Source organism: Aegilops tauschii, chromosome 6, assembly GCF_002575655.3.
Source record: "Aegilops tauschii subsp. strangulata cultivar AL8/78 chromosome 6, Aet v6.0, whole genome shotgun sequence".
NCBI classification, from domain to species: Eukaryota; Viridiplantae; Streptophyta; class Magnoliopsida; order Poales; family Poaceae; genus Aegilops; species Aegilops tauschii.
The window spans coordinates 90,588,215-90,602,881 of NC_053040.3; the positions used below are offsets into that span (position 1 = coordinate 90,588,215).

The 14,667-nt window shown below is 43.0% G+C and overlaps 1 protein-coding gene across 1 annotated transcript; it reads right to left on the reverse strand.

The window, feature by feature from the left end:
* Positions 1-11,423: 11,423 nt before the first annotated feature.
* Positions 11,424-13,888, reverse strand: LOC109740425 (F-box/FBD/LRR-repeat protein At1g13570). Its single transcript, XM_020299486.4, has 3 exons — positions 12,726-13,888; positions 12,481-12,624; positions 11,424-12,259 (listed from the first exon to the last, which is right to left on the reverse strand). Exons 1-3 carry the CDS (start codon positions 13,797-13,799, stop codon positions 11,768-11,770), a joined length of 1,710 nt encoding a protein of 569 aa, XP_020155075.1. The 5' UTR covers positions 13,800-13,888; the 3' UTR covers positions 11,424-11,767.
* Positions 13,889-14,667: the final 779 nt, after the last annotated feature.

The window sequence follows — 14,667 nt, forward strand, 5'->3', positions numbered from 1 at the left end:
CTGTCACTGGGATCGAGCACCGCAAGATTGAACCCAAAGCTGAACACTTCTCCCATTGCAAGAAAGATCAATCTAGTAGGCCAAACCAAACTGATAATTCAAAGAGACTTGCAAAGATAACCAATCATACATAAAAGAATTCAGAGAAGATTCAAATATTGTTCATAGATAATCTTGATCATAAACCCACAATTCATCGGATCTCGACAAACTAACCGCAAAAGAAGATTACATCGAATAGATCTCCAAGAGAATCGAGGAGAACTTTGTATTGAGATCAAAGAGAGAGAAGAAGCCATCTAGCTAATAACTATGGACCCGAAGGTCTGAGGTAAACTACTCACACATCATCGGAGAGGCTATGGTGTTGATGTAGAAGCCCTCTGAGATCAATGCCCCCTCCGACAGGACGCCGGAAAAGGCCCTAAGATGGGATCTCACGGGTACAGAAGGTTGCGGCGGTGGAATTAGCTTTTCATGGTGCTCTTCGATGGTTTGGGGGTACGTAGGTATATATAGGAGGAAGAAGTAGGTCGGTGGAGCCACGAGGGGCCCATGAGGGTGGAGGGCGCGCCCAGGGGGTAGGCGTGCCCCCGTGCCTCGTGGCCTCCTCGTTGATTGCTTGATGTCCACTCCAAGTCCTCTGGATCACATTTGTTCCAAAAATCACGCTCCCGAAGGTTTCATTCCGTTTGGACTCCGTTTGATATTCTTTTTCTGCGAAACACTGAAATAGGAAAAAAACAGCAATTTGGGTTGGGCCTCCGGTTAATATGTTAGTCCCAAAAATAATATAAAAGTGTATAAATAAGCCCATTAAACATCCAAAACAGAATATATAATAGCATGGAACAATCAAAAATTATAGATACGTTGGAGACGTATCACACCTGAGGTGGGCACAACCCACCAGGGCGCGTCTGGGCCTCCTGGCGCGCCCTGGTGGGTTGTGCCCCCCTCGGGGCACCCCCCCAGGTGCAACCAGGGCCCATTGCCTTCCTTCTGGCCCATAAAAAATCATCATGGTGTTTCGGGCATTTGGACTTCATCTGATATTGATTTCCTGCGATGTAAAAAACATGGAAAAAACAGCAACTGGCACTTGGCACTATGTCAATAGGTTAGTACCAAAGATGATATAAAATGATTATAAAACATCCAAGATTGATAATAAAACAGCATGGAACAATCAAAAATTATAGATATGTTGGAGACGTATCAGCATCCCCAAGCTTAACTCCTACTCGTCCTCGAGTAGGTAAGTGATAAAAACAGAATTTTTGATGTGGAGTGTTGTTCATCATGTCATATCATATTCTTTTTTTATAGCATGGACATTTGGACTTTTATATGATTCAAAGTAATAGTCTAGTTTTGAGATAATAATTTAGATACTCAAGCATATCAACAAGCAACCATGTCTTTCAAAATATCAACGCTAAAATAAGTTATCCCTAGCCAATCATGCTCAAAGATTGATCCATTCATGAAACACACTCGAATATTAACTACACCCAATACTTGAGCATGATCATATTGCCTCCTAGATGGTGCTTTTTATGAGAGAAGATGGAGACTCAAATTTCAAAATAAAAATTGCATAAAGTAAAAGAAAGGCCCTTCGCGGAGGGAAGTAGGGATTTGTAGAGGTGCCAGAGCTCAAAGCAAAAAAATTAGAGGTAAAAAAAATTTTGGGAGGTGTATCCATCCCACCAACGAAAATGACTCAGAGTTCCCAATAATTTCCATGCTAGATATGCCATATGCGGTTCCCAAACAGAAAATAAGTTTATTCCTTTTTCCACCATCCTTTCACTTTCCATGGCTAGCCGTATCAGGTGCCCTCCATACCAACACTTTCCAAGGAATTTATCATTTGATAACATAAAGTAAATTCATTTTTGCATTTCGGGACTGGGCATCCCTAAGACCTTTGCCTTACTCTCGTGCAAGGACAAGTGAATAAACACTCATCGTGAGAATAACACATCCAACATGGAAAATATTAGCCACCCGTTACTGTTCCGCGAGCGAAACAAACACACAAAAGAGAAGTTTATTTTGAAAATTAGAGATGGCACATGAAAATTTGCTTAGAACGGCAAAAGAATACCGCATATAGGTAGATATAATGGACTCATGTGGCAAAACTGGTTTAAAGGATTTTGGATGCACAAGTAGAGATCATACTTAGTGCAAAATGAAGGCTAGCAAAAAGATTGAGAAGCGACCAACCAAGAAACGAATAATCACATAAGCAAACATTAAGCATAATTAACACCGAATAATGCACCACAAGTAGGATATAATTTTCATTGCATGATTATTGACTTTCGTGCATGCATATGGAATCACAAACCTTAACACCAATATTCTTGCTAGAGCACAATTACTCATCAACATAACTCACATATCACATCATCATATCATCATATCACAAAACTATTACTAAGAATCAAGTTTATTTTGTCCAATGATCTTCATGACATTTTTTTACTTTATCCTTCTTGGATATCTATCACTTTTGGACTAATTTTCATGTGTTGCTTTTCATAAGCTCAAACAATAAGTGAAGATCATGAGCATAACAAATTCTCTTTCTGTCAAAATAATTTAAGTGAAGCAAGAGAGAATTTCTTCAAAATAAACAAAGCACACCGTGCTCAAAAAGATATAAGTGAAGCACTAGAGCAAGTCCTAGCTCATAAAAGATTTAAGTGAAGCATAGAGAGCAATTCTAACAAGTCATGATATAATTTTGGCTCTCTCAAATAGGTGTATCCAGCAAGGATTGATGACTTAAAAAACAAAATAAAACAAGCAAAGACACATATCATACAAGATGCTCCAAGAAAAACACATATCATGTGACGAATAAAAATATAGTCTCGAGTAAAATACCGATAGTTGTTGGAAGAAAGCGGGGCTGCCACTCGGGGGCATCCCCAAGCTTAGTTGGTTGCTCATTATTGGATAATATCTTGGGATGCCGGGGCATCCCCAAGCTTAGGCTTTTACATCCTTCCTTCATCCATCGTAAGATAACCCAAAACTTGAAAACTTCAATCACACAAAACTCAACAAAACCTTCGTGAGATCCGTTAGTGTAAGAAAAATAAATCACTACTATAAGTGTTGTATCTAACCAATTCATATTTTGTTTTTGTATTATAGCTACTGTATTCCAACTTTTCTATGGCAAAAACTCATAAAACAAAACCATAGAGCCATCAAAATAAGCACACAACACAAAGAAAACAGAATCTGTCAAAACAAAATAGTCTGTAGCAATCTGACTTTTGCAAATACTTCTGGAACTCCAAAACTTCTACCAAATTAGGACGACAAGGGTAATTTGTATATTAATCTTCTGCAAAAAGAATCAGGGCAAAAGCTCTTTTCTGTGATTTATGAAAATTATTTTCGTGAGCGCAAAGTTTCTGTCTTTTTCAGCAAGATCAAATGACTATCACCCAAGAAGATCCTAAAGGCTTTACTTGGCACAAACACTAATTAAAACACAACTAAACACAATAATAACAGTAGCATAATTGTGCAAACACACAAGTACAGAAAGCAAAAAGCAAAAATAAAATTTATTCATTGGGTTGCCTCCCAACAAGTGTTATAGTTTTACGCCCTTAGCTAGGCGTAAGGCAAGGATCTAAGTTTTGTCATCTTTGGTTCGAGATCCATAAGATGCCCTCATGATTGATTCATAAGGTGGCCTAATTTTTGCTCTAGGAAAGTGTTGCATACCCTTCCTCAAAGGAAATTGGAACTTAATATTGCCTTCTTTCATATCAATCACGGCACCAATAGTGCGTAAAAACGGTCTACCAACAATAATTGGACAAGACGGATTGCAATCAATATCAAGAACAATAAAATCTATGGGCACATAGTTCCTATTTGCAAGAATAAGAACATCATTAATTCTTCCCATAGGCCTTTTAATAGTAGAATCCGCCAAGTGCAAATTCAAGGAACATTCTTCAAGATTGGTAAGACCAAGCACATCACATAAAGATTTCGGAATTGTAGAAACACTAGCACCCAAGTCACACAAAGCAAAACACTCATAATTTTTAATCTTGACTTTGATAGTAGGTTCCCATTCATCATGCAATTTTCTAGGAATTGAAACTTCTAATTCCAACTTTTCTTCCAAAGCTTTCATCATAGCATCAACAATATGTTTAGTAAAAGCCTTGTTTTGTTCATAAGCATGAGGTGAATTTAGCATGGATTGCAACAAATAAATACAATCAATCAAAGAGCAACTATCATAATTAAAGTCTTTGTAATCCAAAAGAGTGGGTGCATCACTAGTTAAAGTTTTGACCTCTCCAAACCCACTTTCATCAATTTTCTCAACAAGATTTTTGCCCTCCGAAATATTGGGACGCCTTCTACCTAAAGTTGACTCTTCTCCAGTCCCTTTTTCATCATTCTTAACTTTACTAAACAAGGAATCAACAGAAGAAACACCAATCAGTTTAAGATCTTCGTCATCTTTGCAAGAATAAACACTAGAAAAAGCTTTCTCTAAAAATTCTGTTTTAGCTCTAAGCATAGCAGTTCTTTGGCACTTGGCACTATGTCAATAGGTTAGTACTAAAAAATGATATAAAATGATTATAAAACATCCAAGATTGATAATAAAACAGCATGGAACAATCAAAAATTATAGATACATTGGAGACGTATCAGTTGTCATTTAATGAACGGGATCACATCATTAGAGAATGATGTGATGGACAAGACCCATCCGTTAGCTTAGCATTAATGATCATTTAGTTTTATTGCTATTGCTTTCATCATGACTTATACATGTTCCTCTGACTATGAGATTATGCAACTCCCGAATACTGGAGGAACACCTTGTGTGCTATCAAATGTCACAACGTAAATGGGTGATTATAAAGATGCTCTACAGGTGTCTCCGATGGTGTTTGTTGAGTTGGCATAGATCGAGATTAGGATTTGTCACTCCGTGTTTCGGAGAGGTATCTTTGGGCCCTCTCGGTAATGCTCATCACTATAAGCCTTGCAAGCAATGTGACTAATGAGTTAGTTGCGAGATGATGCATTACGGAACGAGTAAAGAGACTTTCCGGTAACAAGGTTGAACTAGGTATGGTGATACCGACGATCGAATCTCGGGCAAGTAACATACCGATGACAAAGGGAACAACGTATGTTGTTATGCGGTTTTACCGATAAAGATCTTCGTAGAATATGTAGGAGCCAGTATGAGCATCCAAGTTCCGCTATTGGTTATTGACCGGAGATGTGTCTCGGTCATGTCTACATAGTTCTCGAACCCATAGGGTCCGCACGCTTAACGTTCGATGACGATTTGTATTATGAGTTATGTGATTTGATGTACCAAAGTTTGTTCGGAGTCCGGGATGAGATCACGGACATGACGAGGAGTCTCGAAATGGTCGAGACATAAAGATTCATATATTGGAAGGTTGCATTTGGACATCGGAATGGTTCCGAGTGGTTCGGGCATTTTTCCGGAGTACCGGGAGGTTACCAGAACCCCCCGGGAGAAGTATTGGGCCTATTGGGCCTTATTGGAGGAGAGGAGAGAGGCCACGTGAGAGAGGGGGCCCCCCCCTGCCCAAACCGAATTGGACTAGGGGAGGGGGCCGAACCCCTCTTTCCTTCTCCCTCTCTCTCCCTTCCCTTTCCCTCCGGTGGAAGAAAGGAAAAAGGGGGGCCGAATCCTACTTGGACTAGGAGTCCAAGTAGGACCCCCCTCCTTGGCGCGCCCTACCTGGCCGGCCTCCTTTCTCCCTCCCTCCTTTATATACGTGGCCAGGGGGCACTCCAATAGCACAACAGACAATCTCTTAGCCGTGTGCGGTGCCTCCCTCCACAGTTACACACCTCGGTCATATCATCGTAGTGCTTAGGCGAAGCCCTGCGCCGGTAACTTCATCATCACCGTCACCACGCCGTCGTGCTGACGGAACTCTCCCTCGGCCTTAACTGGATCAAGAGCTCGAGGGGCGTCATCGAGTTGAACGTGTGCTGAACGCGGAGGTGTCGTACGTTCGGTGCTTGGATCGGTTGGATCGCGAAGACACTCGACTACATCAACCACGTTACTAAACGCTTCCGCTTTCGGTCTACGAGGGTACGTGGACACACTCTCCCCACTCGTTGCTATGCTTCTCCTAGATAGATCTTGCATGATTGTAGGAATTTTTTTGAAATACTACGTTCCCCAATAGGATCGACATGTAGCCAAGAGTTATACCAAAAAAATAAGGCGAAGATTTCTTTCGTACTTGCGCACATGTGGCCAGATTAACCACCATTGGAGTACTGCTCTCATTGGTTTCCCAAAAATATTCTTGCTCCTAAAATGGGCACTAAGATAACATTCCTAAATGGAGAGTTGGAGGAGAAATTTTACATGGAACAACCTGATGGTTTTGTAGTAGAGGGTCATGAAGGTAAAGTGTGCCAGTTGTTGATATCTTTACCTGGATTGAAACAAGCACCTAAGCAGTGACACGAGAAGTTTGAAAGAATATTAACATCCGTGGGATTTGTTTTAAATGAAGCAGACAAATGTGGGTACTATTGCTATGGTGGGGCGAAGGAGTCATATTATGTTTGTATGTTGATGACATACCTATATTTGGTACAAATCTCAAGGTCATTGAGGAAGTGAAAGTTTTTCTATCTCATAACTTTGAGATGGAAGACCTTGGAGTGGTTGATGTTATCTTACACATCAAGCTTTTGAGAGGCAATGATGGTAACATGACTTTGTTGTAATCTCACTATGTGGAGATGGTTTTGAGTCGCTTTTGATATTTAGAATGTAAACCTTATGGAGCACATTATGATCCTAGTGCGCTAATTGGAAAGAACAAATGAGCAATATGTGAGCAATTGAGATAAACTCAAATCATTGGACCGCTCTTAGCTGAATCTAAGAGGCTCGACATCTCGTTTGATTTAAGCAAACTAAGTTTGTTGTTTCACATCCTATAGATTTCCATTGGCGTGCTCTTGAGAGGGTAATGCACTATCTGAAAGGTATTGCAAGCTATGGACTTAACTATATCGGGTGCCCAAGGGTACTGGGGGGTTATATTGACATACTTCACTATATCGGGTACCCAAGAGTACTGGAGGGTTAGAGTGACGTGAACTAGACATCTAATGTTGATGAGCTTAAGGCCACAAGTGGTTATATGATTACACTTGGTGGTGGTGTTGTTTCCTGGAAGTCTTGCAAGCATACCATCTTAACAAAGTCAACATTTAAAGCAGAACTAGCAGCATTAGACAGAACAAGTGGCAGAGCTTCATGGGGGCCAACCTAGGCGGTGCCCCCCAGCTCAGAGAAAATCATGTGTATATATCTTTGTATTAGACCAAATTTCCCACTAAAAATGAGTATATATAGTGATCTTTTAGCCCCCCCCCCCCCCAGCCAATGTCCCCCATGATTTTAACCCAAGCTCCGCCACTGGATACCAACCACTGTTGAACCAGGGTGGCTTCGTGAGCTCTTGACGGATTTGTCGATGGTTTAAAAATCAATGCTAGTTATCCAAAATGTGATAATTAAACGGTGATTGTAAAGGTAAACAATTCCAAGGATAATAAGAAGTCATCAAGACATGTGAGAAGGAGTGTCAGATTTATGAGAAACTCCAAAGTTGTAGCATTGAACTATATAAACACATCAAAGAATGTGGCAGATCCCTTCACGAAGGGTTTATCGCAAAATGTAATAGAAAATGCATCAAGAGAGGAGGGCTTGAGACCCAATATATAAGTTACCCATGATGGCAACCCATTCTATGTGATCGGAGATCCTGTGAAGTAGAATTGGCTAGACAAGATTGGTTAACTGAGAGGAGAGTTTTATTTTATGGAGACGCACTCCGTTGTTATGGGTGCCTCTCCTGATGTATATGGTGGGTTGGTTTTTATATTAATGTGTTCTAAGTGGCTTGGGTGAGAGGGCATCCGTCCCTAATGAGGGTTTTAGTGTTAATGGCAATAATGAGTAGACAAATAACCTTGTTCCGAGTGTGCTTTCAGTATATACATCATTGGAAATGGAACATAAAGTTGGTCGATGACCCTCTAAGCTAAAAGGATAAAAGAAGACGCCACGTCAATTTTCTACCTACGATTTCTCATTTTTGAGTCATAGGTACGCCGTACTATTAAGAGGGGATACGCCATGGATCTTGTCTGGAATCAATGAAAACAATAAGCCAAAAATATGACCCACGTCCCATGAGAGAAGAGCCCCTATTTCACTTGTTATTTGCCTCTGAAACAAGTAAGATTATCCGACCTTAGGTAAGATAATCTGATTAGCTGGACTATCTGACTAATATCTCATCATTATCTAACTTGGCAGCAGAAGCCTCTCTAAAGTCAGATAATCGTTGAATATTGCCCAGATAATCTGACTAGTTGGACTATCTGACTATTATCTGATTTGATGACAATAGCCTTTCTAAAGTCAGATAATTAATCAATGGATACCGTACAGACAATCCGACATTGCCATGATGCACATAACGGACAGAGAACTGGGAGACATATAAATAGCCCCTTCTTCCCCACAAGGAAGGTGACGAACTCCATTCCTTTTTCCTCAATTAATACAAAGCTTGAACCTTCAACTAGTCCCTCTCTAGCCAATCAATACACACCATATTCAGAGAGACAAGGAAGAACACTCGATCTACCAATCCATCCAAGAAAAACTCAAGTTTGTTGATTCTCCACAAGATCCTAGCGAATCTTGTTACTCTTGGGTTTGTGGGGAACCCTAGACGGTTGGTGTTACCTCGGAGCTTGCAAGTCGTGTGGTTGTGCCCTGGGCTCATTCGTGAGGGTTTGGAGCTCGCCCCAAGAGCTACCCCTAGTGGAAAGGAGCCAAAGCATTCGTTTCTTGTGGTTCTCGGAGAAGGTGAGGCATTCATTGTCCCCCTCCCCAACAGAGATTAGCACCCCCCAAGTGTGTGAATTTCGGATTACATCATTGTCTCCACCGCTTTCCGTTGTCTCTTTACCCTACCTTTTGTTTCTACATGCTTGTGTGTTGCCCTTTGTAGCTTACTAGCTTGTTTGTAACGCGTCATATAGGGTTGTATCACCTAGTTACATTTCTAGGGAACTTATATTTCCGCATTTTTCTCTAAAAAGCAACCAAGAAAAGAATTTAATTTGGTAGCCGCCTATTCACCTCCCTCTAGGCGACATTATCGGCATCTTTGATCCTTCATTGCATATGCCAAGATGTTGTCTTAAAGAACATCTTTAAAAGAACACACCTATATAAGCTAGACTATTAAACGTCACAGTCTATGAGAGCTGGGTGCTCTATAGTAAACTCGTGAAGAGGCCCCGGAGTATGATGTATAAGCTCCTACCCATGGGATAGTCATTCGACAGCCTAGTATCAGTGAAGATTTCACATGAAACTTTTTTGCACAAAACTTGCAACTCTAGGCGTAAACCATTGTTCAAGTTGTGAATGGATGTAGCGTGGAGTTTTAGGTGAAAGTTTAACTTAACAGTCTCCACCAAAATACCGGTATATAAACAATGCTTTGGAACCATATGCAAACTCTACGTGCCTCCGGTATCTTGTAGGGGATTGCTGGAATGATTGGGTTTAGCATGTTTATTATTACCGATAATTCATGAAAACCTCAGGGGTCCATGTGGCCCATTCATGCATTACAAGGGAGCGTAGAAAGTTTAGGGGTTGTTGGTTGCTGCCCACATTCGCCCAGCCAAATTGTGGGCAGAGCAAACAATTGGCGACTGATTCATCCACCCTGGCTTCGCCAACATTTTGGCATGAAATCATATGGAAGGAGTGCATATAGTTGGGCGTGCCAAAAAACGAAGTTGATCCAAACAGACGCCCACGTCTAAGTCAACGTCTATATTTTGGCTTGACAAGTGTGGCTACGATCCAAACGGCCCCTTAGTCCCATCCAGATTGTGGAAGAGGTTTTGGACCCAACATATAAGATTGGTTGGCTCACACACTACTAAAAGCTTGAGAAAAGAACACATACATGTGTGCTCGTCCGCCTTCCGCCTTGCCACGCCTCGCACGCACATCATGTTTAGTGAACGAGCGGAGCCTGTCTGATCTTTGCACGTGTGCATGCTGGATTTTTTTTCAGGCAAGTAAGAAGCGGAAACGTTTTTTCCGCTAATGGAAAACGAAACTAAAGTGCTGTGACTGTTTCCATTCATCTCCTCATTAATGTTTCTATTTAGCTTCCACTTCTGGAGTCTATATTAGAGGTCGCTCCTTTTCTGTAGATATATGTCACTTCATCTCTCCCAACGCGATTACTTCCTAGTTTTAGGCTTTGCATTGCCTACCTCTTCTCCATCTCGCTCTTCGGCGTACACCCTAAAGTCAAATAGCAGGTCTTCAAAGCCTCGCCTCTTGTGATTCCGTATGGGAGAGGGACGATCAGATTTTTGTAGAGCGCTCTATTAAATTATCATGTTCTATCTACTCCCTCTCTCTCAGTTTACAGGGCATGCACGTACCCCTAGGTCGTCAATTTGGTTAACCTAATACAAGTCATATATTACAAAAAATTATACCAATATAAACTTCAGAGTTTTTACTTTCAAAAGTTATAATTTTGTGTTATATAGTTTATATTAGGGTGATAAAATTAGCAACCGAGGTATACGCGCAGGACTTGTAAACTGAAATGGAGGGAGTATTGTTTTTCTGAATTAAGCTTGATGAAAAATTGCTCAAATATTCAACACACCTGAAAGCACTAGTACGAGGTAGAAGTAGCAAGGAAAGCGTAGGATAGGGGGAAGGCAGCACGGCGTCTCACTCGGATTCGTCCTAGACGTGCGATGGTTTATTCGTTGAGGTCGAGAGGCATCAGGATGCGCTTGTCGCACAGCGCCTCTATGGGCTCAGCCTGTAGCAAGAGCATCCACCGACGACTGGTTTTGATCTGTAATAGGTTCTTTATTACACCCTAATTCTGCTCAGGTTGTACGTGCAGATGGGCATTTGCTACATCAGTAGTTGCTGTGAGCTCCGGTACGTATAGGTTTCGCCACACTAGTGTCAGCACCACAGAACACACAATATCTGCTTAGCATGTTCAGCAACTTATTTACTAGTTATACCACAGTGCCTTTAACAACAGAATAAAATTTTAGAACAGGCAAGCGCACCATTATTTGTTCCTTAGGACTGTGAATGGAAGCATAATTTTGGTAATCAATGGGTAACTGCAATTTCTGAAACCGGCATGAAAATGCGTCGAGTTTTCCACCATATATAGCTTCCAAATCAACAACCAGAAATATCTCATCTGTACTGTCTGTCACGCAGCTGAATAATACTGCCCCGTGGGCGATGATCAGTAAAATGCATTGCATTCCACATCTCAGAATCATATTAGTCTGACTGTGCATCTGATAGCAGGGTACTTTTACAAGCCAAAAAGGCCAAAAAGGCCAAAAACAATATTCAGCCAGGGTACTTCCACATCTCAGTCTTCCCGGTAGAGAACTCAAAAAGGAGTGCAACAGACTAGTAAAACTAGTTACCAGACCTTCATGGCCTCATTCTTACCTTCTCAGTTCACCGCAAAATTATGAAGAACTAATAAGTAAACTAGTACCACACCCTTAGCAGCTCAAAGTAAACATGTCGATGTGAAATAGCACCAGCATCAGTACCATGATCAAAAACTAAAACCTCTCATGCCATAACTCGAGAAGCGATCCAGCACTTGTCATGCCTCAACACACAGAAGGGATCCTCCACTGACAAGTCAATGGCGTTCTGAAAGGTCCAGCAAGGGGAGGCAACGTAAACATAAATAATATTACTGCCACTGCTTCCACCTGATGGCGCATTGCCCTCACCAACGGATCCTGACACCGGACCTTCCTCCATTACCACACCATCACTGCCACTACTTCCACCTGATGACACATTGCCCTCGCCAGCAGAACCTGACATAGGGCCTCCCTCCACTACCACATCATCACTGTCAGCACAATCGATGCCCAGCGTCTTAAGCACCTTCGCCTTCTTCAAGATATAACAAAGAAACAAGTACTCACAGTCCAGACCCTGGTATCTATGGAAGACGAATGTCTTCAGATGAGATTCAAGGCAATCGCAAGAGCCCAGGGACTTCCAGAACTCAGCACAACCGACACTATCAGGTGAACTGGGTCGAATGGACTGGATAGCAAAAACACAATGTTAGAGTTTAGCATATCAATCTTCAAATTACACCAAAAATACTACTAGAAGTGCTAGAACAGATATCTACAACATCAATCTGGAATTTATAACAATGAACAACTAGCACTTGAATAAGCTGATATCCACATTATCATCTTGAATCGCAATTGATAAACAAGTATAGGGACGAACAGATATCGATATGACATGGGTACTACCATGACGTGAAGCGTCTCGAGGCGAGGAAAGCATCTGAGCAGAGTGTCCAGCATCTTGACCTCCATGTCGTGCGAAAACCGCACCTTGACAGCCAGCATCTTCAAACTTGGCAGCATGGCCCTAGCTCTCACATTCATACCAGCCTGCCATTGAGGCAAATTAAACACCATGAGAAATTCGATTGGATACACAGTCACCTAATGAGTGTTAAGTGCAGACCACAGAAGTTACAAGACCCAGTTACCCTGATGACAATGCCACCAATCTCGAGCGCGTGGATCTGGAGGTCCAAGAAGCCGAGCACCTCCAGCCTAGGTGCGTTGACAATCCTAACGGGCCTCCGATCGGAAATGCTATGGAAGAGCAGGCGCTCCAGGCAAGGTGCATCCTCGACGATGATTTCATTGAAACCGCATCTCCATTCCATCATGACGCGGAGGCTGCTGGACCTGATACGGAGGCGTGAACCGCAGCTGTACGCCATGGCAAAGGAGAGGATTCTCAGCTTGGAGCAGTGCGCGAGCAAGGCATCGACATCCCTGTCCTCGATGATGGAGTGAAAAAGGCCGAGCTCATGGAGGTTGGGAAATGCGGGCTGGTGGGCGGCAGTGTCTGGGAAGCGCCAGAAGCCGATGTAGAGGCGGGTGAGAGAGCCACAGCTGAGGATGTCGTCGGGGAGCGGCATGTCGAGCGGCCAGGGTCGGTTGAAGAGGATGAGGTCCTGGACGTTCTTGGCGGCGAGGCTGGCGACCAGGCGCTCGAGCGCGTACTCCTGCCGGTGGAAGGAGGTGTGGGTGACGCGCACGGCACGGACGGGGCCGGGGTGAGCGGCCACGCAGCGCGAGAGGGCACGCACGGCGTGCCTGTCGGCGGCCCTGAGGTGGGTGTCGTCGACGAGGAGCGGGGTCGCCGCCCAGACGGAGCGCCAGCGGGTCGAGAGGACCATGGTGCGCGCGGCTTCGTTGGTGGGGAGGCAGGAGACGATGTTGGAGAGCAGGTCGTCCGGGAGACGGCTGATGTGGTCCTGGCCGTCACCATCCTGTGCCGCCGGATCGACAGCGGGCCCGTCGGCGGGGGCGGCGATGTCGTCATCGGAGGAGGTGAGGGAGAAGTGGTCGTCGTCGGAGTCGGAGGACTCGTCGGCGTCGGCGTCGGGCGCGGGGACGAAGGGTGGGGGCAGGAGGGAGATGAGGTAGGGGACGATGCGATCGATGCGATCCTGCGCGGACGGCCCCTCCAGTGCCAGAAGGCTGAAGTACGCCCCGATTTGGGCGTAGGTGACAAATACTTCTTCTCCTCCCCCTCCGGCGGCGTCCATGGCGGCGGATCCCGGCTAGGGTTTTGTCGGCGGGCACGAGGCGAGCAGGCTGAACGAATGGGGACTGGCGTGGGGTGCCGTGGACCGTGGTGGACTGGTGATAGTGGGCTCTGTGGTCTGACTAGTGTTGTGATTTGTGAACTTGTGGACCAAAATTTAAAATTCAAATTCATTCCATATATTGCAGATCAATCAAACAGATATATTCGAATTCTCAAAAAAAAATCAAACAGATATATTCAGCTGTGAACAGTTGTGACACAACTACTATTGACAGATGATTTTCTTTTTCTTTTTCTTGTGTATGTCAAAATCAGATTCATAATTATTAGGGGTTTATAATAGTCTACCTGTCGCGCCACTTTGCGAACTAGAGGCCGCACTATAGGAAGGGAGTTTTTATTATGTTTGAGATGCTTTATAGTTCCGGTAAATTTTTATAATATATCTGTTCATTTTCAAAAATGAAGGAAGGGAGATGTCGAGAATAATTTTCTCGCCACTCTATATCCAACTTTTCATTCAAATCACCGACAGGACAAGTCCTAACAAAACCAATCGGTGCTTACACTAATATATAAATTTGTGGCGCCACTGGGTATCTCCTTTTGTGTAGTGCAACCAAAATATAACTCTACCTAGTATTAAAAAATGGCAAGACTATCTTACCTAAGTACAATCCATTGCAAATGCAATAGATCTAATGTGGGCATATGTGGCCAATAACTTGCGCGATTCATTTCGTACCCACCAATGGCTGGTCTTCTTTTGTGGTGATATTCACTACATATCTACTACTGACTTCGCATTCATTTTGTGCAGTGCAGATAAAATCGATCCACATATGGAGAACATGGTTAACTTATTT